The 15,711-nt window shown below is 44.0% G+C and overlaps 1 protein-coding gene across 3 annotated transcripts in view; it reads left to right on the forward strand.

The window, feature by feature from the left end:
• LOC118922095 (contactin-associated protein-like 3) overlaps positions 1–15,711 on the forward strand; it is a 219,561-nt gene that overhangs the window by 100,625 nt on the left and 103,225 nt on the right. For all 3 annotated transcript variants that reach the window (XM_036904445.2, XM_057498476.1, XM_036904444.2), the window contains exon 4: positions 14,387–14,534. In XM_036904445.2, coding sequence (XP_036760340.2) covers positions 14,387–14,534 — 148 coding nt within the window. The remainder of the gene's footprint in view (positions 1–14,386; positions 14,535–15,711) is intronic.

The following is a 15,711-nucleotide window of genomic DNA, read 5'->3' on the forward strand; positions in this document are numbered from 1 at the left end:
AACTTGACTCTTATATTGCCCAGTATAGTTCCAAAATATACAACCCTCAGTTCTCTGAAACCTAGATGGAGATTCTTTTAGTTGGTAGCGATAAGGAATAAAACACTTACAGTCTGCTGAGGTTTCCCGGTGCTCCAGGCTCTGGAACCCAGCTCCTGGTGCTTTTCAGACTCCACGGTGCATTTAGTATTGTCTAAAAGGAACACCTTGCCATGTTGTCCTTATTCCTTCACTCTCTCCCTTCGGAACATCCTACCAACCGTCAGCTGTGTAACCCCTGTGGCTCCCCATAGGCTCTAGAACACCACCACCTCGTCCTCCCCTCTCCTTCGGGGTGGTGGGTAGTCATGGCACTCACTGGCATCTCTGTTTTGCACAGAAAGAATGGAAATTGAAAGAGATTAAGAGATTTACACACAATTGGAATCACGATAGAGCAGGGACACTGAATTAGATCTTCCAGTTCAAAAATATTATTTTTTCCACAAACCCGTCACTGCCTAGCTAAGTTTATGTATATGTCCAGTGTGGGTAGGAGGCTCTTAGTTCCTAGGCATCCATCACTGCCACCTGGGAGTTGGGGGCCAGGAGCCAAGCAGGGTGCTGCCCAGGGTGAGGAGCCCAGGGACAGTAGTGCTGAGCTTGCTCAGGGGCCTTCCTCCCCCTTTCTCTCCTGGGCCACTGTGGGACTGATGGGCAGCTCATGTGGCCCTGGAGCTCTCCTGATGGGTCCAGCTTGGAAGCCAGGAGCCACAGAACACAGGCCCCGAGGAGCCTGTTAGCTGCCAGGGGCACAGAGAATGGAAGGGAGGTGGTAGGTTCAGTGGTGGGACAGGCAGAGCCTGAATAGAAGCCACAGATGATGTTGGCTATTGTTCTGTGCTTAATTGAACCTTGGAGAAACAGGCATTGAACCAAAAATGCCATCCATATTGTATCAGAACACGTGCCACATGTTATGTGGCTTTCAAGGCATAGCATACTCAAAAAATAAACTGAAAGCTGATTCAAGGCACAAGAACAGGAGTTATAATTTTCAAGATTTGAAGTTAGTATTTAAAATGAAAAGAATAGTCAATGTATTTTCCTTAAAACTGTGTCTAAAGCACCTATAAGCTTTTTTAAGAAAAACAGTCCAGGACAGAAATAAAACAGAGATTGGACTTATTCATGAATTTATCTGACTCCTAACAAGCCCAACTTGAGAAATTTAGGCATTTTATATGTTCGAAGTGTAATTATAAATCATTAAAATACCCCCTTGATCACACTACAGGGCATTTTCATTGCTTCACTTGAATGCTCACTTAAGGTTTTTCTGTGAAATGTACTCTGAGCAGACACAATTGTACAATAAAAGTGAGAAATTGTTAGAACATAGAACTAGCTTGAAGAGTCCTGTAGAAACCACTTAGCCTGACACAGTCTTTCCACATTTTTGTTAGTTTGTTTCCTGGAGATGGGCCTCTCATGAAGGAAGTCCAGTATGGAAACGCTGAGCAGGATCTCTTTCCACCCCCCACACTGGATCAGCAGGTGGGCCCGTGAACAGCCAAGCTGCACCTTTCTCCCAAAAAGTCCCTGGCTGCTTCTGGTTTACAATCTTGGCTACACCCATTATCCTTGAAATGAAAAACATCTGGAATTTACACATAATACAGGTTTCCTCCTTGAAGGGCCCCCACCCATAAGATGGCGAACCTCCTGCTTCTATTCCAGGTCCTCGGTTCCCGCCGGCACCACCTGAAGCCCAATCACCCCTCGCCCCCCTAATCCCAGCACCTAGCCAATAGCCACCAGCCCCGTAGAAGTGACACCACAATCACCCCATGCCCCTTCCTATATAACTCAGCACCTTTCCCTAATAAAGCGGAATTCTCCGGTGAATTGCTGCTGTGTGTCGCTCCCTTCCTTTCATTGGTGCCGAAACCCGGGAGACGGGACACCCCAACTGGGCCCCGTCTTCCCCCCGACACCAGCAGCAGCTTGCCCTCATCCTCTTTTTCCGGCGCTGGCTCCTCACACTCACCACTCCTCTTTGGCCTTTGGGTAAGTTTTCCCCCGGAGCGGGCCACTCTTCCCCGAGCTATCGCAGCGCCATTGACCGTGATCGTCCGGCAAGGCCCTGATGCTCGGGGACGAGGAGGGAACTCTCCCCGCCTTAGGCCTTCATGGCTGCAGCAGACCCTCAGGCCCCTCCTCCAACAGCCATAAATGAGGTGACTCCTTTGCGGATGAGAACGCTCCCTTCCCCCCCTCCTCCTTCCGTTCCTTCCGCTGAAAATTCCTTCCACCGAAAATTCCTAGTACTGGGTTCCTCGTGACTCCGGCACTCTGCCTTCTTAGAGAAGTCTGGGTGACGACCCACACTTCCTAAGAAACCGACTCGTATACGAGTTTCCGCAGACCACCAAGGACCATCGGGGACGCCCTTTGTCTCCTTGCGGTCTGTTCCCAGTCCGAGGGTCTCCGTTCGTCTTCCCCTGTTTGTCTCCTTCTCTGTCCTTTAGCCATGGGAGCCTCCTCATCCCTCCCTGAAAGTTCACCTCTTGAATGCCTGCTCAAGCATCTAGCCACCCTCTCCCTGACGCCTGATATAAAACCAAAACTTCTCCGCAAATACTGCTCCCAAGATAGGCCGACATGCCCCCTAGACAATAACAACCAATGGCCCGCAGGGGGAACTCTTGATCCTAACATCACTCGCGATCTCTTTAACTACTGCCAGCGCCTGAAAAAATGGAAGGAGATTCCCTATACCGAAGCTTTCCTCCTCCTCCCCCCACCTCTCCCCAAGTTCTCCTAGCCTGCAAGCTGTCTCTCCCCCGCAGAAGCCTCCCGTTCACTCCCTTCCCCCTCCTCTCCTACAACAGCCCCTCCCCCCTCCTCCACCACCATCTCCTCCCCCACCTCACCCCCCTGCAGATCAAGCCTGAGCCTTTCAGCCCCCCTCTAACTAAGTCCCAGGAGCCTCCTCCGTCTTTGCCCCCATCACCTGTTTCTCCCCCACAGACTGAGCCAGAACCCTTCAGTCCCCCACCGCCGTGGGTCTCCGCTCTCAAGATATTTTTGCCTCCTGCTTAATAGCAGGTCTGAAAAACGCAGCTCGTAAAGTAGTCAATTTTCAAAAGCTCCAAAACATAATTCAAAGGAGTGAGGAGACTCCCTCCGAGTTCTTAGACAGACTCACTCAAGCCCTATTACAGTTACCAGCCTGGACCCAGAAACGCCTGACGGGAGACATGTCCTTATGACATACTTCCTAGCTCAAAGCTACCCCGACATTAAAGCTAAACTCAAAAAGTTAGACACTACCCTACTACCGCTACCCCACAGACTGAGATCCTAACAGTGGCCTTTAAAGTCTTCCATAACCGGGAGGAGGAGAAAGAACGCTGTAAACAAAAGGCTGATCAGGCCAATTTCCAAATGTTGGCCCAGCTGATAAAACCACAACCTGGGCGCCTCTCTACAAACAAGCCCCCCCACCAGGAGCTTGTTTCAAGTGCGGAAAAGAAGGACATTGGTCAAGGGCGTGCCCCTCCCCCAGATCTCCTACCACCCCATGCCCCAGATGCCACAAAAAGGGCCACTGGGGGTCTGATTGCCCAGCCACCTGAAGGGGAGGCTGGACGAACAACCCCCATCCTAAGCCCGCTGTAGTGGGGCTGGCAGAAGAAGATTGATGGGGCCCGGGGGCTCCTTGCCCGACCATTTCCATCACCAACCAGGAGCCCAGGGTTATGTTAATAGTAGACGGTCGCCCCTTACCATTCTGTCCGAACATCACCTAAAGGATCTCTTAACCTACAAAAGTTTACAGACTCTCCCTCCCTACAGACTCCTGACCTTACTGTCCTCTTTCCTCCAAAATCCCGTTCACCCCCTTTGCCATCCATTCCTGAATCATGACTTTTTCCTCCTTTACTGCTCCCTTGCTCTCTCTTGCTTTTTTCCTCATTCCTATTGTCTTCCCCGCCACCCCAGCCTCCTTTGTATGGCGATTCAAAGTCAGACAGACTTACACACAGCATCAAACAAAAATTACTGCCCTCATTGCCACATCAGACTGTCCTCTGAAAGGCTGCTCCGAGCCTTTATACCTCCACTTTCCTCCCTCCACCGAAGTGTTCACTAGCAGCTACCTTTATTCTCCCTACCTCTGCTTCCTCTATGACCAAAAACAAGCCTGTTGCAGGCGATGGCCAGACACCTACGGGGATGTCCCTACTGGTCTTGCGCCATTCACTACATGGGTAACTCCCAGTACCCACAGTATTACTCTTCCAACCCATTCTCTTCAATACTAACAAACCCCTTCCTTACCTGGCTTTGGCCCATTGCAGGCCCTGTAATAATCATTCTCCTTGCCTGTCTTTTCTTGCCTTGTAAAGTTTATCAAATCCCAAGTTGGTAAAATCTCTAATCAAACTTTCAACCAGCTTTTACTCAGGAACTACCAGCTTTTAGCCACAGAAGATCCCTCACCCTCACGTAACCTCTTCACCACACGCTGAGATGGACCCCTCTCTCCGCTGGAAACTGTTCCGGGAAACAATGGCCGCAGACACCTGGCTTCTGGCACCCGTATCCTCTTGGCACCATTAGAATCAACAAGTCCTCGACCTATGGTTACAGGGAACCTTCATTGATTTCCAACCTGAAGAAGTCCACATCTCCTCGTCCTTACTGTGGGGCGTCCTATCAACCCTTTCCTCCCATTCCTCAAGCCCTCACTCCCTTCTCTGCCCCCGTTGAGCAGGAAGCAGAGAGAAAGCAACGTCCACAACCCCATAGAGGAGAAAGCGGGAAATGAAGGGCCCTCACCCATAAGATGGCGAACCTCCTGCTTCTCTTCCGGGTCCTCGGTTCCTGCCGGCGCCACCTGAAGCCCAATCACCCCTCGCCCCCCTAATCCCAGCACCTAGCCAATGGCCACCAGCCCCGTAGAAGTGACACCACAATCACCCCATGCCCCTTCCTATATAACCCAGCACCTTTCCCTAATAAAGCGGAATTCTCTGGTGAATTGCTGCTGTGTGTCGCTCCTTACCTTTCACTCCTAATTTGGTAAAATTTTATGTAGGTGGAAATTTTACTGTAAAAACTAACTCTGGAGACTGAAATTGCATAAATAGAATATAATGTAGCAAAACACAGTTGAGCAAATGTGATACGTAGTTAATGAGATGCATGCTTTTTATTATGCGACATGTTATTTAAAAATTAATAGTAAGCACTGTTCACAAAAGTGACTTCAGTTGATCCTGCTTCCAAATGGTTAAACCAAACATAAGCTTCCAGTCTTCCCTTCCAAAAGTCAAGCGTGACCATGTGGGTAGATCTTCCCTGTTTCCCTTCTAGAGAAAAGGGGAAAGGTGTCTCCAGGCAACAGGGGCTGGAGTCTGTGGGTGCAGCATACATCCATTGGCAGGAGGAATGAGGACCTGGCTGACCTCACCTAGAATACTGTGAATGATGGTAAGAATCCCATGGCAGAGGTGTGACCGCTGCTCCGCTGTTTTAAACCAGAAACCTGATGGCTGCCCTATCTCAAATCATGGGGATCCCTACTAGAAAATATGAAATGAAAGGATTGATGGGAAGCAATAAAGGCAGACATTAAGGGCAATTATAATAAACCATAAAAAATGGATAAATATGGGGTTGGGGGAAAGAATGGTTTCTGCATTCTCTAAGCTTTTATGTAGTATCTGAATTTTCTAGCCAAGCCTGCTTACTTTTATATGTCAGCAGGGGTTTTCTGACCAGGCAGAACACAGGTCACATTTTGATTTTTCTTTATTATTTTCTGTTAAGACAAAAACAATGTAATACATAGCATTTAAAAAAGGAAACTACTTATAATCATGCATTCCTAACAACAGAGAGCAAAACATAAAAATAGCAGTAAAAAGCAGCAATAAAAACAAAAAGTTTAATTGTATGTTAAAATATATAAATATTTGCATAGAGACTTGAATTAGAGTATTTAGTTATACACCTTTTCATACATGCTCTCTAGTATGTCTTTGGAAAGATAAACTTTAATCTTTTCCATTTCAAACTGTGAGGTGTGTGAGCTTTTGTCTTATTTGCAGTAAGTTAGCCTGCCAGTTTCTTGGATGCTGGTAGAAGACGTGATATGCGTGGGTCAGAGACAAAGGCTCTATTTCTCACCTAGTTACTCAGACACCACAGCTGGCAGCACGAGTCAGCATGTTTGCCACCACCTCCTTGACCCTAAGTCACCCTGAGGCCCTGTGGATAGTGCCAGATGGATGCTTGCACATGCAGAGGGCTCTGTTTCAAGAGTTTAGGAAACCTGGGTCTTTTGTACAGTAAACATGCCTGCTTTCACTCTGGAAGAAGAAAATTATCTCACAAGGCTGTTTTCTATATAATCATCTTTGAATAGATAGTCCAGATTACAGGGCAGTTGGCCCTCTCTTTGTAAGATGTGCAGAAATGTGAGAAGCCATGGGGAATTGTCTGCCTCTGCTCTGGCCACGTACAGCCTTTTATCTTCCCTGTGAAATAGGTATTATGTGTGGCAAAGGACCAACTTTATATTTATTTAACGTACTTTCCAAAACATATTTCTTTTATCCTATTCTGAGCTTTGCTCTTCTTTGGGAGAGTTAATTTTGAACTTACAGTTTGAGTCATATGGCCCTACGTATTTTGGTTTATCAGTATTGCTGACTCAAATGCTAAGAAAAGAACGTCTTTATTCTGTCACTAAAACTACCAAAACAGGGTTAGATGTCCAATTAGTTGAAAAATAGCTATTACTGATATATTTTTAAACATATTTGGCTAAATTCTGGTTAACTGAATATTCTTATCTAAGAAGATTTTGAATGGAAAATTTTTCATTCCGCTGCTGCAGGATTATCTATTTCTTTCCCCAAATTAAAATGGGCAGCATGCCTCTTGAAGGAAATTAAAAATCCATACAGACCATCTCAGAAGGATTTAGTTGCTCAGAAGCATTCACTCTCTCTCACAATTATTCAAAAATGGACATTTTCTTCAAAACTTCTAACATAAGTGTAAAGATCTGTTTTTTTCCAGTTAAGATATAATTGATAAAACATGGATTAAGTTTAAGGTGTACAACATAATGATCTAATGTGTGTATATATTGCAAAATGATCACCCCAGTACGTCCACAGTAACATCCATGACCTCACATAGTAACAATTTTTTTTCTTAAAATAAGAAGTGTGGAGTTTGATGCTGACCTGTTTATCCTTTCTTTAGACTTCAGTGTATTTAAGAAATAGTTCTACCATACATAACCTATACTAGTCTCTAAAGTCTAACAGTTAGAAAAAACATGAACATAATTGCTTATTTGCATATTTTATTGAAAACAAAATAATCTAATTCTCAGAAACAATAAACTCGCCAAAGGAACAAAGTCATGAAGCCCCATGTCGTTGCCCTTTTAGTCAATGAAGTTCTCAAAAATGACAAACTTGTGATTGTCACTCGAAGTGCGGAAGTGCAGAAAAGACCTCCTCTTGGTATGAAAGGCCACCTGTCGGGGTGATGAGGTGTTAAGCGCTAGTTCTACGTGGTTCTCATGGAGGTAACCTGCGTCCTGATGGAACTTCTCCAGGCTGTGTTGGGCCCTGGATTCTTTGCCTCTGGTGATTCTCCTTGAAGGGTCATGTGTTGGCATCCTCAGGACCACCCCCAGACCCAATGATTGACAAGGAGAACTCAGGGTGTTTGTGGCTGTGACGTATTACAGCAAAAGGTTACAAACACAGTCAGAAAAGGGAAGAGGCACATGGGGAAAGCCTGGTGGAAACCAGGAGTCTCTCGCAGTGGGGTCAGCAGCACACTCCGATGTCCTAGCCAGGACGTGTGACCGCATGTGTGCAGTGGTGCCCACCAGGGAAGCTAGCCCTGGGAGTGTATTGGGGCAGTCTTAGACAGAGGAGACCTGTCCATGCTAGACCTGGCCCTGGTATAGCACCCAAACGTGGTGAGACGATTGTGAGTCTAGTGGTTTGTGGCCCTGAGACCCAGAAGGGATCCACTGATCCAAGTAGTAGATGGGCCACCGCAGGCCAGCCCAGGTGCTCAGAGTGTCACTTTGCTTGGGTTGCCATAACAAAAGAGCACATGCAGTAGCTTAAAAAGCACAAATCTAGTTTCCCATAGTTCTGGTGGCTAGAACGAAGGTTTGTCCCAGATGAAGGTTTGTGAATTGGGTCTCTGCAGAGGCCTCTCTCCTTGGCCCGCAGATGGCTGCCTCCAGTGTCCTCACACATCTTCCCTCTGTGCATACTTCCCTAGGGCCCCTCTGGGTGTCCACACTTCCTTAGTCCCAACACTGTGACTTCCTGTGTGTACGGCTGTGCTCAGCCTCAGGCAGCTTCCCACTTGCTGCAGGACAAGGTGGTGGACATACAGAGATTGTCTCTTGCTGTTCAGCCACCGGTTTAACTCTGTGACTTGCTTTTACCAAGAGGCCATAAATAATACCAAGAAATAATAAGTTCATACTTTTTCCAACACATTGACTACAACTTGAGGTTTTCATGGCAGAACATGTTACATAAATGCCTGGAAAGCAAACCTTTTATGTGCACGACAGGCCTGTGTTTACTTGTTTTAATAAATCAAGAAAAGAGATTATTCTTTCTCTTTCTAGAACACATTGAAATAAACTTTAGAGTTCACTTCGTATCAAGTGCCCTGGTCTGGATGAGCAGATCTCAAGGGTGAGTGACTCATTCTAGGTCACACATTTGGCACCCCAATCCATGTTGCTGAATTTCCAGGTTGCTCAATAAAACCGAAGTAAAAAAGGACTTTCCCTTGGTTTATCTGCATATAAATGTTATAGTATTTTACAGTTCAATAAAATATTAAAAACATAATGAATATTTGCTTTAAAGCAACTGAGGTCCACTTTTTACATGGTCTAATTATAGGAAATACTTTTAGTATACTCTTTCAAAGTATACATGGGCTTTGAGCCTTTGGAAATAACAGGTACAAAGTATTGTTATTTTTAGTAGTAAGAATAATTACTGTTTTTCCCATATTACAGGTGAAGAAGCTGAGCCTTGGGGAGATGAGTGTCTTGTCTAAGATTATCAGGGTCCAGCAATTAAAAGGGCCAGAACTAGAACTTCGGGATGCCTGTGCACCCCTTCAATCCTAAAACGTCCTACCTCTTACCTTAGTAACCTTAAAACATAATAGTGTGCTCAAATTACAAAGCTCTGATTTCATAGGAGCACATACTAGAGACTTAATACTTACTTTTAAAATAATTGAGACCCATTTCTATAAGGAGTACCACTCATATTTTGACATAGGGATTGATATAAAAGTCTCAAAGATACAGATATAGCAAACCTAAATTAACGAGTCCATGACAGGCATCTTGAAGGTCATTTGTTCACTGCAACACAGAGTTTTTTTTTTACTAAGGTATCATCGATATACACTCTAATGGAGGTTTCACATGAAACACATTGTGGTTACTACATTCACCCATATTATCAAGTCCCCCCCATACCCTTTTGAAGTCACCGTCCATGAGTGTAGTAAGGTGCCACAGAGTCACTACTTGTCTTCTCTGTGTTACACAGAACTGTGACATCACCAGGACCATGAACTTCATGAGGGAGCCTTTCTCTTGTTTAGATCCCATTGATGTGACTGCTGAGGAAACTAAATAGAGAATGGCAGCTTCTCAGTGTTGCTATCAATCCTACATAAATCGCTTGGTGGGAGATACATTTGTAGTCTGTGAGGAGCCCCAGCCATAGACCACAGTCACTTCCCCATGTAGCTGAAGAGCATACTTTTGGAAAGTGAAAACTTTGTCAAATGATGTTTTTTCTTAATGCCAGATAAAACATTCAATTATGATGCCTTTAAAGTTACTGAATGATGAGTCCATGTTAAAGTGGTTCTGGTGATCAGTGGGGAGGGTTTCATTGGCTTTTTTTTAATGTGAAGTTTTTGATGTAAAGAAAATGGTTAGATTATAAGCCTATAAAATTATAACTCATCAGAATTACAAGATAGCTATTCTTGTTCCTTCTTTACCCATGAAAATGGTGGCTTTGCCAAGGTCACACGTATAACAAGAAATGGAAAAGCATTCGGATGAGGCTGGTCTCACAGGTGCCACTCTGAGTAGGACTGCTCTGCCCACTGCTGAGGCTCTGAACTGGCAGGAGAGCCGCTGAGGAATTGCTGAGGCTGTGTGATGGCTTTGCTGGGGAGGTGGGGGGGGAGTGGGGCAGGAGTCTGTCTTCCCTTCCTCTGGGATCCCCATTTTCTCACCTGTTAGAACAAGGCAAGAGTGGTCATTGCAGCTGGTTTGCTTGCCTGTGTGTTCATGTCTATTTGAGAAACACCAAAGCAAACTTACATAATCCACATAATAGATTAGATCTCATTTACAACAAAGAAACACTAGCTTAGTAAAAATATGTGGGAACACTTCAGTAATAAGCCCCTAATGGAAGACTGCTAGGCTAGTGGCAATCCTGTGTCAAACCCAGTCCACTGAATTCCTGTGTCTTTAAAGACATGTACAGCTTATTGGTATCCAAAGGGACTGTTAACAGTTTTATACAAGACAAAAATATGCAATTCATTAAAATTACACTGTATTAAGGTAATCACATAGGTATACATACACATATGTACATCCCAATATGTGAATATAATTAAAAACATGAATGTTTTGTATCATATGTAGATTCTCAGAAGTTGCAAAGAGTGTGTTCTGAATCTCCTGTTTTCATAGACTATTAACCAATTATTCTCACTTGAAATGTGTCTTAAATAGTATTTCATATAAATCCTGTTAAAACAAAAGTAGAAATCCCTTTTAAGCTGTGGCATTGTCATTAACACACCTTAAGAATAGTCCTCAGAGTTTATATTCAGTAAGCAAAGTACTTCAGAAGGAAGTAATGATATATAAGAAAAAACAATTTATCCTTACTAAGAAATAAGTTGGTTACATAGTTCATACTGAGGTGTAAGATTTTTGCCAGCTACACTCAAATAAATACTGACTTCATTTTAAAATTGAATTACAAGTTTGGGATTAAAGTGGCTACTGTAGGAGCTCCCCTCTTGACTGTTTATCTAGGTGTCTTGGACATGGAACCTGAGATAGAATGAAAAGAGCGATGCAGAATTGGGCAGGTGAGCAGCCCCTACCAAGTGCATAGACAGTAACCACAGCGACAGCCAAGGCCACCAGGTGGCCCCATCACTGAACGCTGCCCTCCAGGCGGGAGTGAACGATTGCATTACTTGTCAGACATTATCTCTCATAAATCAGTATCCAACCTTTAGAGGTAGGTTTTACTGGAATGGTTTTGTAGCTGAAGGAACTGCAGCTTGGGGCAGAAAGAGCTGTAGGCCTTGTGCTGGGAAGAGATGGAGCTGGGAATTGCTGCCCCACACATGTGAGCCTGGGGGGGCTCTGCAAAGGCAGGGGGTGCATGTGTCTAACTACCCTCTGGAGCATGAGGCAGTGAAGATTCACCTGACCTTGGCATTGCAGATCTTAATAAAAAGTGGAGTAGGGCAGATCTTACTCTTCCATTTAACAAGAGAGAAATGATTGAGTGCCTCCAAGTTGGTGTTTCATTCATTAGGCCAACCAGTATTACAACAACTGAGATATGCACCTTCAGAATTACATTTGAGTTTTCTGTATTCTTAGTTCCATCTGTTTATACCAACAGAGTCCCCCCTGGTGATCATGGTTTACAGCCCTGATTATTAATTTGGCTTTTTGGTTTGGTTTGGTTTGTTTGTTAAGCCTGGCCTAGTGTTGTAGGAAGCTAAAAAAGCAGGCATTGTTCTTGATTAAACTAAGAAGAGCTGTGCCCCTGGGTTGCATGTTTGTATCTGGCTGTTCGTTACAGCTCCTTGGCAGGTGAGTTTGTCCTAGTGCCTGCAGGCACACCAAAGTCCTGGCTGTTTTTTTCCCTAATTAAGTGAAAGACTATTATGTGAATGTCTTTGACCCTCTGGATAATAAAACGTGGTGATATCAAAGAGTGCAGAAGTTTTTATGAGTTCCAAAAAATTTGATAGAATTTAATTAGTTTTAACATTTGATGAATTTCAAAGAAGATGCACAACAGCTGAGGGCCCTTACTGTTTGTTCCCAGAGCATAAACTGGTTCGGTCTCTGGATGGGCCAACTTCCCTGTGCAGATGTGTAATGGTTAGGAGCACCTTAGGTTATTGTGGCTTCCCTGTAGCATGGCCGTCTGTGAAAACTGATGAAGAATCAATGACATCAGTTTTACAAAGGAATGTAAGGTTTCCAAATTAGAGGTTGGCCCTGTGAGTCTAAAATTCCCAAGAGCAGAAAGAGCTGATTAAAATCCTGGTCCATAGGAGGACATAGCAGGTTCCAGGGCTTTGGGGGAGAGAGAGGAGCCCAGCGTTTGGGTGGACTTTGAAAGTAGAGACAAGAGGAATTGTCTGCAGATGAGTTGTGGTGGTTTTTCAGTCCATCCTAAAACTTCCTAAATATTGATGCTTGGGTGTTAATGTTTACAAAGGTGGACAAGATGATGCTGTGGTTTTTGTTCATGGAGCTGAAGAATGAACTTCGCAAACACTCAAAGTAGGAGAGCAATGAGAGGCTTTTATTTAGAGTTAAAGTGAGAGGACAGAGCTCCTGGCTCAGGCCAGGAGGGGATAAGACAGTCTGGTGGGGTGTTGTCTAGGGGATTTATAGGCAATTGAGAGACAAAGGGCTAGGGATGCAGACCTGCTAAATGGTTCCCAAATGCTTATCTTTGAAGAGACAGTAAGTTTCTTATCCATCTTCTGGGTTATTTTTGCAAAGTTAACCTAACACAAGAAATTTACTGCTTTGATTCTTTCCCAGAATAGCAGCTTCTTGGTCTGGGAGCATATCAATCAGGGCTGCCTGTCCTGCTCCCAAGGTGGACTGAGTTATTGTCTGTTATGTTAAGAAACTTACTTTTTGACTTCTTGGGTTTTAAAGTGCAGTCTTATCTTTAAGATGGAGTCCTTCCTGTTTTTACTATGTTGTTTATGAATGGGCTTGCTTGCCATTATTATTTGCCTAGGTTGCAAATTATTTGATTTAGGGGTGGAGGAAGAAAAGCAGCATCTGGGTAAAGTTAAAGAAAATAAGCTGGGCAACTTTTAGCAGGCTAAAGTAAATCTTAAAATAGCCTGATTTAATTGACACAATGAAGACATGGGCTATGCTGAGGTGTTTTCTTATCTGAGGGATATTCAAATATTTCAGGCCAAGTTACTCCTGGCTTTTTAGTTTTAATTAATCTCACAGAAGAATGTTTATATTACTTTAGAGAATTAATGTGACTGACTTTGCTTAGTTGTTTAATATGGACCCTACTCTGTCTAAACCCACAGTTCCTGTCTCAAAGACAATAATGGTGAAAGGGCAGTGGACTTGCTAATAGGGGGTAGCCAAATTCTTATCATCTGTAAGACTCCCATCTTTTCACATAAAAGTATAGAATACTTCATTATACATGTTAAAAGACTGGCTTGCCAGGATGGAGTGTAGAGGCTGCACAGGAAGGTGCTGTGTGTTGGAGTTTGTGCTGTGTTTTGTTAATATTCTCGTGCATATGTAAGTCTTATCTTCTTAAAGAATTGGTTAAATTATTAGTAATGTATTTATGATCAACATGTGTATTAACAGCAATGTCATCCCTTTTGATGGCTTCCCTGTATGCCTAATATCTGCATTAAAGAGAACACCAGGAGAAAGCCACATATTCCTCCTAAGGACTTCATTTTCTCCCCTGCTGGCCTCTCCTAGCATGAAGGGAGAAGCCTGTGGCTGATGGTATTGGCGTGTCCCCTAAATGCTGTTGACTTGAGGCCACCTAACAGCGATGGGATGGAAATCCAAACCCATAGGACAGAGTCATGGTCATGCTGGATAATAGCTATCTTTCCTCCACAGAATATTTTAATTTTCTTAGACTTGGTTTTGCATTTATAAGTTAAGGGTTTTGAACTAGAACACTGTCCAGGTCACTTCTAGCTCTCAAATTGCAGGATCTGGGGTTTTTAATTCACATTCTGCAAGTTACCATTGTGCTTCTTTGCTCTGATGTGTGGTTGTGTGTGAATGTCATAACTGCTTGGAGATGAGGGGAATGGTTTAGGGGCTGAGCAATTTTCTAAAAGCAAGCCTTGGAGGGTAGCAGGTTTATAGCTGGCTTAATGGCGCCATTGAAATTTAAACTGCCCTGCAAATAAGGGCAATTTAGACAGTGGTGACAAATCCAGGCACTGAAGAGAGGTTTGATGTCCCTCTTAAACTTTAACAGAGTTTCTTCTCTCCATTTTCTTGCAGAGTTTTCCAGGAAACACAAACTCAGACAGTGTGGTGCACTACAGACTCCAGCCTCCCTTCGAAGCCAGGTTCCTGCGCTTCCTTCCCTTAGCCTGGAACCCTAAGGGCAGGATTGGGATGCGGATTGAAGTGTATGGATGCGCTTACAGTAAGGATGTTTATTCCCTGACTGAAACCAGTGACATGTTCTAAATGCCAAATTGAAAACTGAACTTGTCTTTGGCCACCTTTTAACTCTCTATGCATGGAGAACTGGCTTTTATGGAAGCCCTAATAATGCTGTCCTTAGTTACTTTGTAATCTGATTCAGAGCTTGATCTACCACAACAGAGCCTACATTCTCAGAAGTTGGCATAGAACCTGCCTTACCGTGGGCACTTCATAGAGCTAGTGGAATTCAGATCAACAGCAGTGAATTGCTGTGATGTGTTTGTTTCTGACACAGATGACCCGCCTGTGGGACACAGGTGATTACAGATACCCTGTGTCCCCCAAGCCACAGGACTCACTTCTCCCTCCACTTTGCTCTACCTGCATCCCCGTGGCACCTTTTGAACATCGTGTATGTAATTTGTCTTCCCCCTTTTCTCCAGGGACGGTACTCATAGGCAGAGCCGGCAGCCAGCGGGAATGTCAAGCCAAGCGTAAAAGCGTTCAGGGAAATAAGCGGGGAAATCAACTCCACACTTACTATTTTGAATATAGTAGTATTTCTCAAATTAGCACAAAAGTAAAAAAAATAATTTTAAAAGATAATCCCTTAGAGAACTGGAGAATGATCCAAATAGTAAGTTGGATGGGAACATCTTGTGAGGCTGGGTTTTGGTCACACCTCACTCTGTACTTGATCAGAGCTTCTGCTTCTCAGAAAAGCGTAACAATGAAATCTACCATCCACAGAGTATTTCCTATGTAAATACAGAGTATTTACCTCCTGCAGACATTCTGTCATTCAGCTTCCACACCAACCAGCTGAATTCGGTATAGTAGTAACTTCGTTGCCTCAGAGGAGGAAGAAACTGAACGTTGGAGAAATTAAGACTTGTGTGGGAGCCATTACATACTGGATCTAGGATTTAAAAGTTATCTCTGTTTCCCCAAACTTGGTGCTTACAACTACTATACTATCAGAAAGTTATTTCTTTAGTCCTTACTTGTCATGTAAGAATTTATCAGAGACTTGCCATTAGTGGAGAACTATGTTAGGTATTGGATGGCGGTGGGGGGCATGTCTAAAATTACTCATTTTCTTTGTCAGCATTTTATAAGAAGTCAAAAAATTGTACAAAACAAATGTAAAATACTGTAACTTGAATATGGGGCAC

The sequence above is a fragment of the Manis pentadactyla genome, chromosome 3 (assembly GCF_030020395.1).
Source record: "Manis pentadactyla isolate mManPen7 chromosome 3, mManPen7.hap1, whole genome shotgun sequence".
Classification (NCBI taxonomy): Eukaryota; Metazoa; Chordata; class Mammalia; order Pholidota; family Manidae; genus Manis; species Manis pentadactyla.